Source organism: Neofelis nebulosa, chromosome 4, assembly GCF_028018385.1.
Source record: "Neofelis nebulosa isolate mNeoNeb1 chromosome 4, mNeoNeb1.pri, whole genome shotgun sequence".
Lineage (NCBI taxonomy): Eukaryota > Metazoa > Chordata > Mammalia > Carnivora > Felidae > Neofelis > Neofelis nebulosa.
Genome location: NC_080785.1, coordinates 12,913,307 through 12,930,619, shown reverse-complemented (window position 1 = coordinate 12,930,619; position 17,313 = coordinate 12,913,307). Strand labels below are relative to the sequence as shown.

The 17,313-nt window shown below is 46.4% G+C and overlaps 1 long non-coding RNA gene and 1 gene segment (V, D, J or C); both read left to right on the top strand.

Annotated features, from left to right (window-relative positions):
- Positions 1–8,248: 8,248 nt before the first annotated feature.
- LOC131508844 (T cell receptor beta variable 4-2-like) lies at positions 8,249–9,298 on the top strand. The segment is given in 2 exon segments: positions 8,249–8,413; positions 8,516–9,298. Coding segments are annotated over 2 exon segments (618 nt in total).
- Positions 9,299–9,448: 150 nt separating this feature from the next.
- LOC131508855 (uncharacterized) lies at positions 9,449–14,041 on the top strand. The gene is made up of 2 exons (XR_009260177.1): positions 9,449–9,910; positions 10,028–14,041. It is a non-coding gene; the product is annotated as an uncharacterized LOC131508855 (long non-coding RNA).
- Positions 14,042–17,313: the final 3,272 nt, after the last annotated feature.

Here is a 17,313-nt window from a genome sequence, read left to right as displayed (position 1 = left end):
ACTCTCACATGTGGTGCATGGAAACCATGCACACAATGCCTTTAAGAAACTTAAGTTTTGATTAAAAATTTTTTTTAATGTTTATTTATTTTTGAGACAGAGAGAGATAGAGCATGAATGGGGGAGGGTCAGAGAGAGAGGGAGACACAGAATCCAAAGCAGCCTCCAGGCTCCAAGCGGTCAGCCCAGAGCCTGACACGGGGCTCAAACCCACGAACTGCGAGATCATGACCTGAGCTGAAGTCGGACGCCTAACCGACTGAGCCACCCAGGCGCCCCAAGTTTTGATTTTAAAGTAGACTTTTTTCCTGAGCCTCTTCTCAAGCATAGATGTTGATATTTCATGTGTTGGTGAATCTTTATCTAATGCACATTAAAATGAACACATGCTGTTTGATAACATAGCTCTTTAAATAACAGTGGTCATTTGTGCGCTCCCTAAAATCATGTTGAAGACTAGTTGTTTTGTATATGTGCTGCCAAAGCAGACACATGTTGAAGACTGATCCCATAGCATCAGGCAGAGGGCCGGACAAAACGAGAGTGGGAAATCCCAAGTATCACTGGTGGTGATGGCTGTGGTGGCTGCTGGGTGTGGAAAGGGTATGGAGCAGAGTAGATCTGGATATTAACTGAGAGCGCAAAGTATGCCAAGCGGAAGATACTAGAAGAATGCTCCCTATTGAAGAGGCCAGGAGAACACGGGATCAGTGTGAGGTGTCTCTCTACATGAGCGCCATGTCGATCTTTTTCTGTAAAGTGGGTGAACAGACATGAAGAAGATATCCTTGCACGATTGTGTGGGAACTCACACCTGTAAGATACCTTTTACTCCTGAGATACTGTGCTTCAATCATCCTGTGAAGTTGGGCCCCGGAGAACTGGGTTGAAACTTCTCAGATTCAATAGATATTCTTGTCTGCGCTTTGTGTGTGCAAAACATCTGTCCTCAATAACATCGATGAATTCTTGTTTGCAATCAACAGTGGTCATGCCACAGTGTGTGGATGTGGAGGAGGTGGGGAGTCTCCTTCCTCAGTCATGTCCGTGAAAAGAGCCACGTGCAATGTGTGGCAATGTCCAAGTTCCTTTTGCCGGGCAGAGTGGGTTGGTACCTATACTTCTTTTCCTCACTTCAAGCATATGAAGGTCCAGAGGTATGTGTCTGTATTTAGTGCATCTGTATTTGTCACCCCTCTTTCCCATGCACACGGCTTAGTGGCCTTGGAGGACTATCTAAACTTGGGCCTGAATTAGGGGCTGGTTGGGCTCCAGCAAATATGTTGACATTTATATTGGCAGAAGCAAGACTCACCGGCCTCTGAAGGCAACTTTATGATCTTCTCTCTCATGGAGTCTGTTTTTCTTTTCGTTTAGATGCTCCAGCCACCTTCTTGGCTAACACAACTCTAGTTACTGAGGCCATTTACTGGCTCTTTAACCGTGCCAACAGGAAGGGAAATTTTTAAATAAGAATTCCTCTCCCTGAAAAAAAGATATATTAAATTACTAAAAAAAAAAACCCTGAAATAAGCAATCAGGGCAACAAGAATGCAAAAAAGAACAAGGTTACAAAGTATGCTCTTGTGTCATAACCCTGATGCTAACCTGACGGTCCGTGCTAAGCTCAATTTCTTTTTTTTTTTTTAATTTTTTAACGTTTATTTATTTTTGAGACAGAGAGAGACAGAGCATGAACGGGGGAGGGTCAGAGAGAGGGAGACACAGAATCCAAAACAGGCTCCAGGCTCCGTGCTATCAGCACAGAGCCCAACATGGGGCTCGAACTCACGGACCGCGAGATCGTGACCTGAGCCGAAGTCGGCCGCTCAACCGACTGAGCCACCCAGGCGCCCCCCTCAATTTCTAATCATTGCCATGTACAGAAAACCAGTGTTGGCAAGTAGAATGCTCTTTCTTGGTAAAGTGAACCCTGGAACCAGACAGGCTTCCTTGAGAACCCTGCTCAAGGATGGCATTAGTTTGAGGACATTTCTATTCTAGCTACATGTGATTCTCTCCATGATATTGTTTGCAGGAGTCAGCAAACATTTCCTATAAAGAGCCCAATAGTAAATGTTTTAGGCTTTGCAGCCAGTACAGTCTCTGTCACAACTAGTCTTCATTGCAGCGTGAAGGCAGCCGTATACAGTACATGTGTGGTTGAGTGCAGCTACGTTCCAGTAAACCTTCTTCATTTCCTGAAACAGGCTGCAGGTCAGACTTGAACCTGGGCCATAGTCTGTTGACCCTCTCCAGAAGAGAAGGCAGAAATGAATTAAATGCCCCATATCCAGACTTAAAATTGAATGGTGACTGTTTCAATGATCAGGTGTGGCTTGAAAGAAAACTAGTGATCTTAAGAGAATTAGCTCACTGTTGACCTTCAAGTAATGCTTTCGGGAGAAAGTAAGAAGTAGGGAATTGGGGGTTTAGGGCTAGGATATCGGAATGACAGAGAACAGGGCAAAACAAAGAAGAGAATGATAGAGACAGAAACTTGTACCAAAGGATGAGAAACAATAAAATTCTGGGAGAGAAGATTTCAATCTGGCAACAGAGTTCTGGCCTTCATTCTGCCACTAGCTTCCGTTTTGGGGGGTCTTTGCACATTAACATCCTCATGTATAAAATGAACACCCACAGAAAATCAGGGGGAAATAGAAGTTAACACGATCTTCGATCCACATACAAGAGTTTTGTTAAAGTGTTAACACAACTAAATTATGTCTCTGTCAGCATTCGCTTCCCACTGCTCTGTCCTAAAGATCCTTGACTTATCTTTGAAGATCCTTGACTTACCTTTCAAACAAACCACCTGTGCCTTCATTCAGGACCACGGTCTGCTAAAATAAATAGCACTACTAGTATTTTCTTGTTTCTGGATTTACTGTCCTTCAACCTACCTCCATACGGTTTTACCAGAGTGGTCCTTCTAAAATTCAAATGGATCATGTCATTTTCCTGCTTAAATCTCTTCAATAGCTCCATATTGATGTTGGGATGCATTTAAGTTCTTGGGCATGGCATTGAAGCCTATGAACCTGGACACTCTTCACTATTTCACACCTCTGCGCCTTTCCCACTTGCCTCCCAGTTTAACACCCACTCATTCTCTAGGTCTCTAATCAGAGAGAATCCTGATGAACCTCACCTGCACTCTCTAGCTCAAATCAGGCCTTCTTGAGTTTTCTTGTCAGCTTCTACTTTTATAACATTTACTTCCAATTATATATAAATTGTGTGAGTATCTATCCGTGTAGTGTTGATCGTTTAAAATTCCTGAGGGCACAACTGATGGCTGATTTGCTTACCATTCTGCCTCAAAGCCAACATGTATCTGACACATAGTAATTGTTCAGCAAATTACTGCTGAATGGGGTTACCTCCCTCACTTCTTTGCTCGCAAACTCCAATTCATCCATTAAAATTTACCTTGACATCATCTCTCCTTAGAGTTAACCTCTGACATTTATCTATGCCCACCCCTAACTCCACCCCACGCTGCCTCTGACTTGACAGATAAGTCTGTTACCTTTCTGCACTCTTTTAAAGCCTTGTGTATATTGCTATTATAACTTCTGGATTTTCTTGTAAACGTTTATTTTTTGTCTATTTCCTCAACTAGATTATGATCTCCTGAAACAAATATTTTGTATTTAAGTTCTCAGTCTGTAGCTCTGTCTCTGGCACAGAGTAGATGCTTCAGTTTCTCTTCGCCACATCAGATGCTTGGGCCCCGTCTATAGCATCCCACCAAAGGTCTTCCAGCCTCTATTGCAGAAAGGAGATCCCAGTACCTTCTCAACCATCCAGTTGGAAAGTTTTTCCTTGTGTTGAGCCAGAAGATTGTTTAGAGCTTTTAACCATTTTTTCTTAATCTTGTCCCTTGGTAATAGAAGATCAGGAGACTCATAATAAACGGTAAGTGATCAGGGGTCACAGCCAGCAGAAGATTATGGGTTTTAAATAGTAAACAGGAGAAGCAAGATAAGGCAAGTTTCGAACCCAACAGAGTTTCCCTGTCCCTATTTGTAGCAGGAGCAAATCTCAGAAGGCAACCTCAAAAGTTGCCTCATGTTACTAGAAAAATAGCATGCCAGAACTAAAAGTTGAAGCTATGTGCTAGCCTCTTTATACACAATGAACCAGAACTGGTTCTTAGAAAAAAAAATAAACTGGTACAGGACTAGATTGCTTACAGATTTGGCTTACACTCATCTCCTTCAAAAAGCCTTCTCCAACTTCGACAATCCCCGAACAACTGTTTTTCTGCATGTCCTTCAAATGCTGCTGAACACGGATTATACCCTACCATTTTACGATTAGTGAAACGTCATACAGGAGTATTTTAGCTGCTTCATCTCACTATTGGCTCTGTCTCACCACCTAGAATATTCACACACACAAAACCAAAGACGTATACCCCATAGGTTTTGTTATTTATCATTTTATTTCCCCTTCCACACAGCACCCATTGCAATCAGGACTCTTCGGTAGAGTCACAATCAATGGCTGTTTGGTGACCAGAACATAGTAGGGGGCCAGTCCCCCTTCAGGCAGACTCTTGAATGCTGAGGGAGAGCATCAGGTTGTTGTTCTGAAGACCGGGGTCCTGGGGAGATGAGAGGGTGGCGATGAGAACATGTGCGCACCTGGGGATGATTGAAGGGGCCCCCTCCCTCCTCCTTCAAGAGAGGAAATATCGAGAAGCATGTGGTGGGCCATCAGGAATCACTGCTGCTTCAGGCCAGAGGAGCTCACCTTTAAGGTGCTTTGCAAAGACTGGCAGGTGAGAAAGGGTTTTGTGGGGAAGGAAGAGAAAGAAACTGATTAGCATATGTGTATTATCTAGGCATGGTGGTATTAAATATGTGCGGGTCTTTGTATATCAATTATACCTCAATGAAGCTGTTAAAAAATAAATAACGTCATAGGGAACAATATGCAGAAATTTTTTTAAAGAAATTTTTTAAAAAGATACAGCCTGTGACCTTAAAAATCTCGAACTCAGCAGGAAGACAGGTACACGCATGCCAATAATGTGTTAGTATAGGAGGGAAGAAAGGAAAAATCTCAGACTTTTAGAACAAGGAAATTGGCATTGCTTCCTGGAGAACAGGGTGGGGGGGGAAAAAAGAGAAATACAAATGGTTCAGAAAAGTCCAAGCAAGTCAAGTACATGTTCACTAGCTGCAGCCATCACCCTGTATTGATCCTGACCTATGTCTAGAGCATAAGGGGAGAGACAAGGCCCCGAGGCCTCCCCACACCCACCGCCAACCTGAAGTGCATCGAATTATTCCCCAAGCAATCTGTGAAGTGAAATATCTTTGCTGTCAGAGGACTAGTGCTTTGCATTGTATCTGTGCAGGAAGGAGGCCTGGTGCAGGTGACAGAGATTCTGCCAAGTGAAGAGGGTTTTCCCAAGAAAGGGGGTGTTGGCACCCAAGTGGGGTGAGGAGAGCAGCCTGGTACAGGCCGTTGAAGCCCCAGCAGGTTGAGAAGGGTGTCCATACTGGGCAGGACGTGCGCCATGTCGGGTATCAGACGCTGGACTGAGGTGAGGAGGATTCCAACGTGGAGAGGACTCTTTGGCACAGGCTGTTGGTTCCCAAGCAGGGTGAGGGGGGCGTGTGCCAGGGAGAGAAGGTTGGGGTTGCAGTGGACAATTGGGTCCATACAAGGAGACTGATCAAATACGTAAATCTGTTGAGAACAGGAGCCAGTTTTCTCAGTACTGGATAAAGGAATTGCGAATACAGAAAGAACACTAGAGTGAACCTTAGAGTACTGAAATTAGAACTGGAATTACTGGTGTAAATTTATGGCTTTTCAATACATGTACATGGATAGAGAGTTAAAGATACATGTTAATGTGTGTGCATTCGTGTGTGTTCCCTAGGCTCTGTCCACTGATGATGTAGAAGTACTGTCCCCTCAAAAGCCGAGATCTAGTGCCCATCTCTTGTTTTCTGAACACCGTTATCCACTTAAAGGAACCAGGGCTCTTTGGAGAAATAGCTGATTCCAAGATGGGAGCAGGGAAAGCACAGGATGAGCCTAGAATATATTCTTGTGCTATACTATAAGGAAATCCTCAAATACCCATCGTCCTCGGGGCCCTGACAACAAGGCTAGTTTAAAAAGGGAAACAATACGTTCACTTCCAAATCTTTGGACAATGCTCGATAAACATTGGAAAATTATCATAACTATCCTTTAAAATAAAAATTAGTACTAATACATAAATAAACTTTAAAAGGGGGGGCGTGCTCGAGTGGCTCAGTTGATTAAGCATCCGACTCTTGGTTTCGGCTCAGGTCGTGATCTCACGGTACATGGGTTCGAGCCCCACATGGGGCTCTGTGCTGACAGTACAGAGCCCACTTGGGACTTTCTCTCTCTCTCTCTCTCCCCCTCTCTCTGCCTCTCCCTGGCTCGCATGCTCTTTCTCTTTCTCAAAAGAAATAAACTTAAAAAAATTAGTACTGAAGCTCACCTCATGCCAGCCAAATTCATTTTTTTATCATTCCCATTTCAGCCTTGTATTGTATCCTGATGCCCTGCCCTCAATTTCTGTAAGCCGCAAGTACAAATATACCAGTGCCAACCATACCACACTGGGAAACAATTTTTTAATGGTTAGACTCACATGTGATCTCTTACCATTTTTCCATTGCATCCATGTATTCATTCATTCATTCATTCATTCAAGTATGTGTTAATTACCTGCAAAGTGTTCAGTATTGTGATAAGGGGGCGGCAGGGGTGGGGGTGGGGGTGGGGGGAGACTCTGGAAGGTCCTAGCAGGGCAAACATCTGGTTGGAAGCTTATCCTGAACGGCTCATATTGTTTTAGAGTTAAACAGAGGATAGGAGATCAGTATTTGAGACTCTCCCTTTATCCAGGTTTCGGAGATGAGGAAATGAGAAGGTGAGTAGATGAAATGATTTAGCCATATAAAAACCAATTATATTTTAACCTTCCGAAAAACATACACTAAACCTCTCCAAACTCAATGTTGTCTAAAAGCATATCCTGGGGCACCTGGGTAGCTCTGTCAGTTAAGTGGCCGACTTCAGCTCAGGTCATGATCTCGCAATTCAGGAGTTCAAGCCCCGCATGGGGCTCTGTGTGGACCACTCAGAGCCTGGAGCCTGCTTTGGATTCTGTGTCTCCCTCTCTCTGCTCATCCCCTGCTTACACACACACTCTCACTCTCTCTCTCTCTCTCTCTCTCTCTCTCAAAAATAAATAAACATTAATAAATAAATTAAAAAGTAAATAATAAAAAAGCATGTCATATTGCTCCTATGAGTCTAGAAACATTTTGAGGATGAGAATATTGCCTTTCTCGCCAATGCTTGTTGGACAAACTGAAATTCTGTGTGCTCTGTGCTCCCCTGGGCCCAGGAGTAAGGACTGGAGGCAGCAGGTGGAGAGGAGGTTAATGTGCCCCTGTGACCTCTAGGAGGAGCTGTGACTTCACCAAAATTCCCGAGGCTGGTCTGGAAGAAGGAAGGGGAATGGGAAGGAGGCTTAAGAAGGAAGCAAATGCTCCGGCAGCAGGGTTTCCTCCTGGTTCTGCTTGGGACATGGTACCTGAACAGCCTAGATGCGAAAATCTAGTCCAGGCTGCACTTCTCCAACCTCAATAGCATCGCGTCTGCGGTCCCCGTGGCCCCTGTCCCTCAGGACCTTTTGTTACTCTCCAGTGCTTCCCCTGTATGTGTGGGTGCCATGTTCAGGCTCGGCACCCCAAGTAGGCGAGATGCTTTCTGGGGGCGCGGCTTGCAGCATATTTCTGTCATAACCTCGTCAGCACCCACTGACGGTGCTTCCTACCCAGTTAGCATTAAATTCCTGTGTCTTAAAATGAGTGCAGCTGGCTCCAGGGAAAGGTTCTGGAAGCCAAGCAAGGTGGCCTCTGAGTTAAATCAGGATGGGGCTTGCGTGGGTTTCTCCTGGCTCCCTGAGAGGTGGTGGGGGCGGCGGGGGAGGGGGGTACACCTGTCCAAGGGGAAGGGATGTGTGTTTGAGTGGAGGAGGTGCTGTTAAGCAGAAAGAGGAAGGAAAGACTCAGTTATTCATTGGGGAGGGGAGGAAACTACTGACAATGACAAAAAAAGCAACTGCGAGAAACCTCCTCAAGGCAGAGGGGGGATGGGCCTTTCCTCCACCTAGGGACCTGCATCCAAACCCATGGGGGGGGGGCGAGGGGGGGGGAGAGGAAACGTGAGCTGTAGAACCAACAGGGGCAGTGACCTCCCAAGCAAACCCTCTGTCAGGGCCACGGACACACATGCAGAAGACAGGAACCTGAGCAGAGAGTCACTGGGTCCCTTCCGTCAGACACTGCGATGAGCTGCCAGCCCCTCTGCTGTGTGGTCCTTTGTGTCCTCGGGGCAAGTGAGTCTGGGAACAGTTGGGACATCTCTGTCCTCGGGTTTCTAGCTTCTCTCATGGAGCTGCTTCCCAAGACGCTCTAAATTTGTTTTCTTGCTCCCACAGTCCCCGTGGATACTGTAGTTACCCAGACACCAAAACACCTGGTCGCAGCGACAGGGAGTAAGGGGACCCTGAAGTGCGAACAACGTCTGGGACATAACGCTATGTACTGGTACAAACAGAGTGCTCAGAGGCCACCGAAGCTCATGTTTGCCTACAACTATAAGGAACTCGCCGAAAATGACAGTGTCCCCAGTCGCTTCACACCCGAGTGCTCAGACAGCTCCCACCTGCACCTTCACGTGGCCGCCCTACAGCCAGAGGACTCCGCCGTGTATCTCTGTGCGAGCAGCGAGGACACAGCCCCGCACAGCCAACGGCTCCCCGTGCACAAACTTCCTGGGTGCAGCCGGGGAGCCGTGGGGGCGACCACGGCTCAGCTCGACATCTCCCGTGGGACCCCAGACAGACAGAAACCCCAGGCCACGACGTGCCGGTCGGTTCGCTGGATGCGGCAAGGCCCAGTTCCCTGCACAGACGCCCACAGCCTGTGGCCTGGCTCTGCCCGGGGCCAGACTGTGCCCGCGGCTGAGTGCGGGACGGAAAGGGTCCACCTCCAGTTCCTCCGGTAGCTTCCGATCGATCGGCACGTGGCCCCGGGGACTCTTTCAGGAGACACGCTGCACTCTGGCCGCGGTGGCCCTGCCGAGCCTCCTGCCAACGCGTACCTTTCTCTGCCTGTTCCTTCCACCCAGGTGAGACCCTGGATCTCAGCCCTGGTCCCAGCTCCCGACGCGCTCCGAGCCCCTTTGCAGAACACCTGCTTGCTTCACCACAGGGCCCTGTCAGTCCCTACCACTGAGGATAGTGGCTCCCTCGTGAGGTTCGGATCGCTGCCCTCGAGGCCACTCTCTGCTGCACACACAGACTCAGCTCTGCGCAGTCTCCTCTTCCTCTTGGGGTTTCACACTTTGAGGCTGGATTCTTTTTCCTTCTGTCCCTTTAATCCTAATTCTTCAGGTCTCCACATCCTGCGTTATCAGCCAGAGAGCCTGAGGCCCTGGATCGTTGCCCGCAACAGGCAGGAAGGGGAGAAGGCCCCCCAGCATTTCAGAGCAGGACCATATACTCGGGGTTCTGTGCTGAACCCCATATTTTCTGGCATCGCCCCTTGCAATGGCCCCAGTTCTGCACACACCTTGGGACCCCAAGGGCTGAGCGGAGCCCTGTGTCCTGGGGAGTCCGATGCCCACACTGACACAAAGGTTCCCTCCTCTCTCCTGTAGGGGGCGCTCCAGGGGGGAAGTGGGCGTTGCAGGAAATGTAATGCCTCAGTCAGACTGACTAGGAACCATGGGAGCTCAGAATTCTCCTCCTGTTTCTGATGCCCAGAAGCCTGTTCTAGGAGAGAACTCATTCCTTCCCAATCCCGTCATGGATTCCTGGCTCTTATGTTGGGTGAGTTTTAGTCTCTTGGAAGCAGGTGAATCTTTGGGAATTTCTCATCTTGGATTTACCTGAGGCTCTTTCAAACCATTTCCTTATTCAGTCTCTGGCTTCTTTCTCCTCCCTCAGGACACACAGAACCTGAAGTCAGGGAGACCCCCAGCCACCAGGTCACAGAGATGGGGACGAGAGTAATCCTGAGACGTGACCCAATTTATGGGTTCTGTACATTGGTACAGACAGATCCTGGGACAGAAAGTGGAGTTTCTAGTTTTATTCTACAAGGATAATCTCTTGGAGAAGTCTGAAACAATCAAGGATCGATCCTCAGGTCAAAGGCCTGATGGATCATTCTCCACTCTGCGGATCCAGCCCACAGAGCTGGGAGATTCAGCCACGTACCTCTGTGCCAGCAGCTCAGCCACAGCCTTGCACAGACACCTCCAGCCTGCACACAAACCCTCATGCATCTGCCTCTTTTCCAGCTACCAGAATGCTTTTGCTGCCCAAGAAAGTCTGATTTGACTTGTTTTTTCAGCTGTTTCCAAATAGATATCTGAAATTTAATCACCAAAGTAGTTTATCTTTGGCAGGAATGGCCAGGGAGCATTTTTTGCCAAATTTTTATAGACACTACAGGGCTTGACTGTGGCCTCCAAAGATGGGAGCGTTGTTGCCCGGGAAAAGACCATCACATGGCCTATGTCTTCTCTTTACTTCCTTTTGCATCTTGGATTTTGTTTTGTTTTAGTAGCTTAGAAAAAACCATTTTAACTCATAGAATCAGAAATGGTTCTCGAGGAAGGGCTTTAGTATTTCCGTAAGAGTATAGAGGATTTCCAACAGTGAATCTTCAGAAGGACGTGCAGTTCAGCATAAGGGCCTGGACTGTTGAGTCTTTCCCAGTAAGTACTTGATGCGTTTGGGGAAATGCTGTTAACTCACATGAGAATGAGTTAAGAGAACAGTAACAATGGAGTCCGCTATTGGGACAAGGCCAACAGAGGTCTAAACCAGTGAGAGAACCACCAGAATATAGCAGGACAGGGCAGGATCGAATTCAGCAGCAAAAATCAAGTAGCATCTAGAAGCAGAGCATGAATGAACTTGTCACCCTGAACTTGACATGGGGCATCCAGATTAACTTCCTGGGTTTTGAGTAAGATCTCAGTGTTCTTGAAGGCCTGGAGCAGGAAAGGCAGAGTGAAGACTTCAATAGAAAAGAATGAATTTCCTCATAATAAGTCAGGATGAGCTCAAGCAATGAATAGAGGCGAAAAAAGTGTGAGCAGATCATATCAGTTATAAACACATGAAATATTCATTTACTCAAGTTATATCCATGCCAGCACCACCATCTACAGGGTCTTCTACAGGGTCATCTACAGCACCACCATCTACAGAATGACTTTCCTCCTGACATGAATCCCACCAACTTTGCAGACCAAAGGATCCCATTTTACAGCTAAGGAAATGAAATCATGGACCTGTAGTGGTGGGATCCATTCTTGTTTTCATGTACTACGTCCTTCTACAAGGTAGAAGCATCTTACCTTGTAGAAATGAAGAAAGGACCTAGTAAAGATTTGGCTAAGGGGCTAGCTCAGATATAATACCCTCAAGCTGAGGAGATACTTTCTAGGATGTGGTATGACTTGTACAGAGGGCTGAGATATGGAACTATGTACTCAATCCATGAATCCAGAAGCCAAAGGGTGGGGGGAGGATGGGTATCCCTCTCATTACCACCCCCAGTGATCCAGCTGCAAATCCAGGCTTCTTTTCCCTGTATTTTTAGGGTCTTCTAGATAAAAAGTTCTGATTCTTTAAGACAGGGGTGCTTCCACCACAGGACATATGAACATAAACTATGACTGTACCTGGTCATTTGGGGCTCCTTTTGATGGAAGCCCAATAGGTAAGGATGGAGGTATTGATCTTGACTATCATGAGGTGACAGAGTTGCTCCTACATAATGGAAACAGGGAAAGGTTTACCTGGAATTCAGAGAACTAGTTCAAACATCTCTTGGTGCCTAAATTCCTGGTGATAATGAAAGTTCTGCAACTGCAACCATTTTGGCCTGACAAAGTAAATGTACCTAAGGGACTCAAAACCCTCAGAGACGAATGTCTGGGTCACCCCACAAAACAAACATCTTAGACCACAGAAGTGCTAAGCAAAGTTGGAGAAATCTAGAATTGGTGATAAGGGAGATAATAAATCTCAGTAATGGCTTTGTGTACAGTAAGAGCAGCAGTCCTATAGCCCTAACCCTGTATTTGTACAGATTGCAGCTGAACCCCACCTTGAAGACCTTATTATTTGGACTTGAAACAATGTAGGGTGTAGGCTATTTGAAATGCCTCGATTGTATCACCACCTATCTTCCTGGCTCCCCCCCTGATTCCAGCCACAACTATTTCATGCAGCTATTCCAAGCAGACATTGACCCCTTCATATGGATTGAACCTCCTCTTAAATATGGGCAGTGTATCTAGCTTTCTTCCTGAAGTGCTCTGTGGCTGTGGTTGAGACACATGAATGGCCTACTAGAAGCTTATACATGCACGACCCAGAAGTGTCAGGGTGTTAATGCTCTATGGGACAATCCTCCACCGATGGGGGGATGAGAACGAATAAATAAAGCTTTGTGTCTGTCTCAGACTCCCTAGAAAGTTCTAGATTGACGAGCAGCCATTTATCTATAATGATGGCCCAATTCATATACATATTTTTCATATTGTCCATCCTTTTTGTTTCTGTGCATGATTTGGCCTCGATATCTCCATCTGACTTATCTTCCACTTTTCCTATTCTTTCCAGCTGTATCTGTTCTGCTTTTAACCCCATATATTGAATTGTTAATCATAGGTATTTTGTATATTTTGTTTCTACAGTCTCCATTTAAATGTTTACTATAGTTTCCAGTTGTCCACTAAAATTCTCCATTTGTCATTCACTTTGTTGAATATATTATCGACCAGTTATTTTAATATCAGTGTCTGACAACTCCATCTGAATCATTTTGGCTCTGTTTCTTTTTTTTTTTTTTTTGTAATTTTTTTTAATGTTTATGTAGTTTTGAGAGACAGAGAGAAACAGAGCACGAGTGGGGAAGGAGGAGAGAGACAGGGAGACACAGGATCCGAAGCAGGCTCCAGGCTCTGAGCTGTCAGCACAGAGCCCGATGTGGGGCTCCAACCTACGAACCATGAGATCATGACCTGAGCCGACAGCGGCGCTTAACCGACTGAGACACCCAGCCGCCCCTGTTTCTTTTTTTTTAAGTTCGTTTTATTTATTTTGAGAGAGAGAGAGATAGAGAGCAAGTGGGGGAGGGGCAGAGAGAGAGGGAGACAGAATCCTAAGCGGGCTCCATTCTGTCATCACAAAATCCATTGGGGGCTCAAAATCACAAACCATGAGATCGTGACCTGAGCTGAAGCCAAGAGTCAGATGCTTAACCAACTTAGCCACCCAGGCACCCCTTGGGTCTTTTTCTTTTGTTGGTTTTCTCTTCTTGCTTTTGGCCATGTGATGTTGTTTCCTCACACAATAGATAATGTGTTTGAAAGCTAGATATTGTATATGAAAAACTATAGATATAATCTCAAGTACTGAATGGTATATTTTCCTGTAGAGAGGATTCCTTTTTGCTTAAGCTAGGATATATTGGAAGAGGCAAATCTTTTTTTTTTTTTAATTTTTAATGTTTATTTATTTTTGAGAGAGAGGGAGACAGACAAAGTGTGAACAAGGGAGGAGCAGAGAGAGGGAGACACAGAATCCGAAACAGGCTCTGAGCTGTCAGCACAGAGCCCGACGCCGGGCCCGAACTCACAAACGGTGAGATCATGACCTGAGCCGAAGTCAGACGCTCAACCGACTGAGCCACCCAGATGCCCCCAGATCTTCTTACTCTGGTTGATAATTGAGCTGGATTGAAGCTAAGCTTTAGTTTTTTTGATGGCTGTTCACTTTTGCTCCTAGTATGTGATGATTTAGGTTCCAAACTAAACGTCTGGAGTATTTTTACTTTATTAAAGTATAATTTGCATAACATAATATTTACCTGTTTCAAGTGTACAACTCAGTGACTTTAAATAAATTTATGCACTGGCCAACTATCACCATGAATCAGTTCTGAAGCGCTTCCATTGCCCCCAAATTTCCTTTGTCCTCATTTGCAGTCAATCCCCACTCCTACTTGAGGCCCCAAGGCCTCAGTCTTCACCGAGACCTTCTCTTAGGCAGTCCCTGAACACAGACATTGCTCCCCAGACCAGTAAGGTCATGTGATTCCTCCAAGCTTCTCCCTTCTCAGACTTCTCTTTCTTCTTAGCTTCTTAGCTGCTGATATTAAATTGGCAGTAACAGTCAGGGAAAAGTGATTTTTCAGATTATCCTTTCTCTCTGGGATGTTGATCTCTTATCCTTCTCCCTTCTTTCTTTTCTTTGCAAAGCTTCACTTGTAAGCTACAAGGTGCGATGAGGTAGGTGCTTGGGAACTGGGTGCATAAGCCTCACTAGCTCAGCAAACATCTAGGGGTGCTCTTGGTTAGTGTCATACAATCTTATCTTATGTTTTAATTAAAGTTTATTTATTTATTTATTTTGAGAGAGACAGAGACAGCACAAGTAGGGAAGGGGCAGAGAGGCAGAGAGAGAATCCCAAGCAGGCTTCGCCCTGCCGGCACAGAGCCCGATGTGGGACTCAGGGCTCAGACCCATGAAGCCACGAGATCATGACCTGAGCCGAAACCAAGAGTCAGACTCTTGACCAACTGAGCCACCCAGGTGCCTCAGCATCATACAATTTTACAACTGGGAAAAGACCTGGAAATTATTTATTTCAGCTCATTGTTTTATAGATAGAGGAAATGGGAAGTCACGTGAAGGATAGTTTTTAACTGTGTTACTGCTGAATAGATTCCTAACTTCCATATGGCATAGATTTTTCTATCTCTAGTCTAGAGTAGTCTGTGAATTTCTTTTTGCTCCTATCAGAGTATAAGCATCATGCGAGGGAGCATATTGCCTTACTCGTGCTTTGCACTAAGTAGCCATTCAATGACTGCAAACAAACAAAACATGCTAAAAGTTCCAGGAAGGATGGTAGTTGTTTCTGTTTTGTTCACTACTGTTTCCCTGGTGCTTGTTCTGTGTTCAATGAAAAACAACAACAACAAAGGAACCACTTGTCTTGGAAGAAGTTTCACCACTAGTTGACAGTGTCGCCGGTTTGTGTGTGCGTGCGTGCGCGCGCGCTGCCTCTGTGGCAGTCGTAGCTCCCTGCTCCAGTGCCTGGCCCTTGCTGATTTCGGTTTCTTTGTAAATTTTTTTTTTTTCAACGTTTTTTTATTTATTTTTGGGACAGAGAGAGACAGAGCATGAACGGGAGAGGGGCAGAGAGAGAGGGAGACACAGAATTGGAAACAGGCTCCAGGCTCCGAGCTGTCAGCACAGAGCCCGACGCGGGGCTCGAACTCACAGACCGCAAGATCGTGACCTGGCTGAAGTCGGCCGCTTAACCGACTGCGCCACCCAGGCGCCCCTGATTTCGGTTTCTTAAGGGCTGGCTGGAGCCTGGCCCCGGAGGGCCCTGAGGTCTGAGAAGTGTGCTTTGCTGACCACTAGGAGGCGCTGTGGCTTTTCCAGAACCCTGAAGCGGGGGTGGGGCGGAAGGAGGGAAGGAATCAAGGGGGCAGTGGTTCTCACCAGGGCAATTTGGTGACTTTGGAGACATTTTGTTGTCCCAGCTGGGGCTGGGGAGTGCTACTGGCATGCAGTGGGTAGAGGCCAGTGCACAGGACAGCTCCCACAGCACAGAATTATACAGGGGCTGCTAAGCAAAAATCAGACATTCAAGGGAGCCAAGATTTGAGTGGGATCACCCTGAATTATTGTGAAGAAGATCCAGAGAAGAGAAACTAGCCAGACTCTGAGACCAGATCTGGAGGAGGGAAAAGGCAGGGAGGCAGAGAAACATCCTTTTTTAAAAATTATTTTTATTGTTTTAGAAAGAAAGAGCATGAGCAGAGGGACAGAGAGAGAGAAAGAGAGAGAGACAGAGAGAGACAGAGAATCTCAAACAGGCTCCATGTTCAGTGTGGAGCCCGAGTCAGGGCTCGATCCCACAACGCAGTTGGTTGAGTCTGGTGGTCTGATCCCAGACTCTGTTGCTTGAGTCTGATGCTCAACCAGCTAAGCCACCCAGGTGCCCCGGCAGAGAAAGATCCTTAAGGCAACATGCCTGCCCCATTCAAACTACCCCCAGAAATTCCAAACTCCTTTGAAAGGAGTAGGAATGAAAATGTCTTTGAAAGGAGTAGTGCAAGAAATGAAAAACGAAGAGAGCCCAAGAATGGGGAAGTCATTCTAGGCTGTGACATCACAGGCAGGGCACCAGGAAGGGTGTGGACAACTGCAGCCTGGCTCTTACCTCTGAGGACTGGAACCCCTGGTGGGTCTCCGCCTGTCTCCACCATGGGCTCCGGCCTCCTCTGCTGTGTGGTCCTCTGCCTCCTGGGAGCAGGTGAGTCCTCGGTCCAGGTGCTGTGATGCAGCTTTGAGTCTCTAAGCCTGTGTTCACCAGGTGTCCAGCAACAGCCTACCTCCTGGGACTTGTCTGAATTCTGCTTCTTTCCTTCTCAGCCCCCCTGGACACATCAGTTTCCCAGACTCCCAAATACCTCATCGCACAGATGGGAACTGAGAAGTTCCTACAATGTGAACAAAAGCTGAGCCATGATGCTATGTACTGGTATAAGCAGGATTCCAAGAAATTGCTGAAGATCATGTTTGCCTACAATAATAAGGAACTCATTCACAATGAAACAGTTCCAAGGCATTTCTCACCTGAATCTCCTGACAAAGCTCGTTTAAACCTTCGTGTCAGCGCCCTGGAGACAGGTGACTCCGCCATGTATCTCTGTGCCAGCAGCCAACACAGCGTTGCAGAGTCACTGCCTCCCTGTGCACAAACCCCCTGGCCCAGCCAGGAAGCTGCGGAAGGGGCTATGTCTTGACCCTGAGGCTCCATTCACCCCCGTGAGACCCCTAGACTGGAGTTTCCAGTCTGTAGTACAGGCTGCCCATACACCCGGTGAGGTTCTTCTTTATTTATGCCCACAGAAGTCTCCCAGAATTCTACTTATCAGCTAGAGCAGGGGTTTCCAGTAAATTCACGGAAGTACTCAGGATTTCAGAAACAAGAAGATCTTAACTGGTGGAAGAAGCCCTTCCTTGAATTTCTTTGCTAGTACTTACTGTACAAACATTATGACCGAAAACACGCTATTCACTAAAAATGTCCCATGAGCAAAAGCCTAGAGGAAAGTGGGGCGAAGACAAACGTTTCTAAGACCACAGGAAACTTCAGATTATTAATGAGTGCACTGGTGAATAGAAAA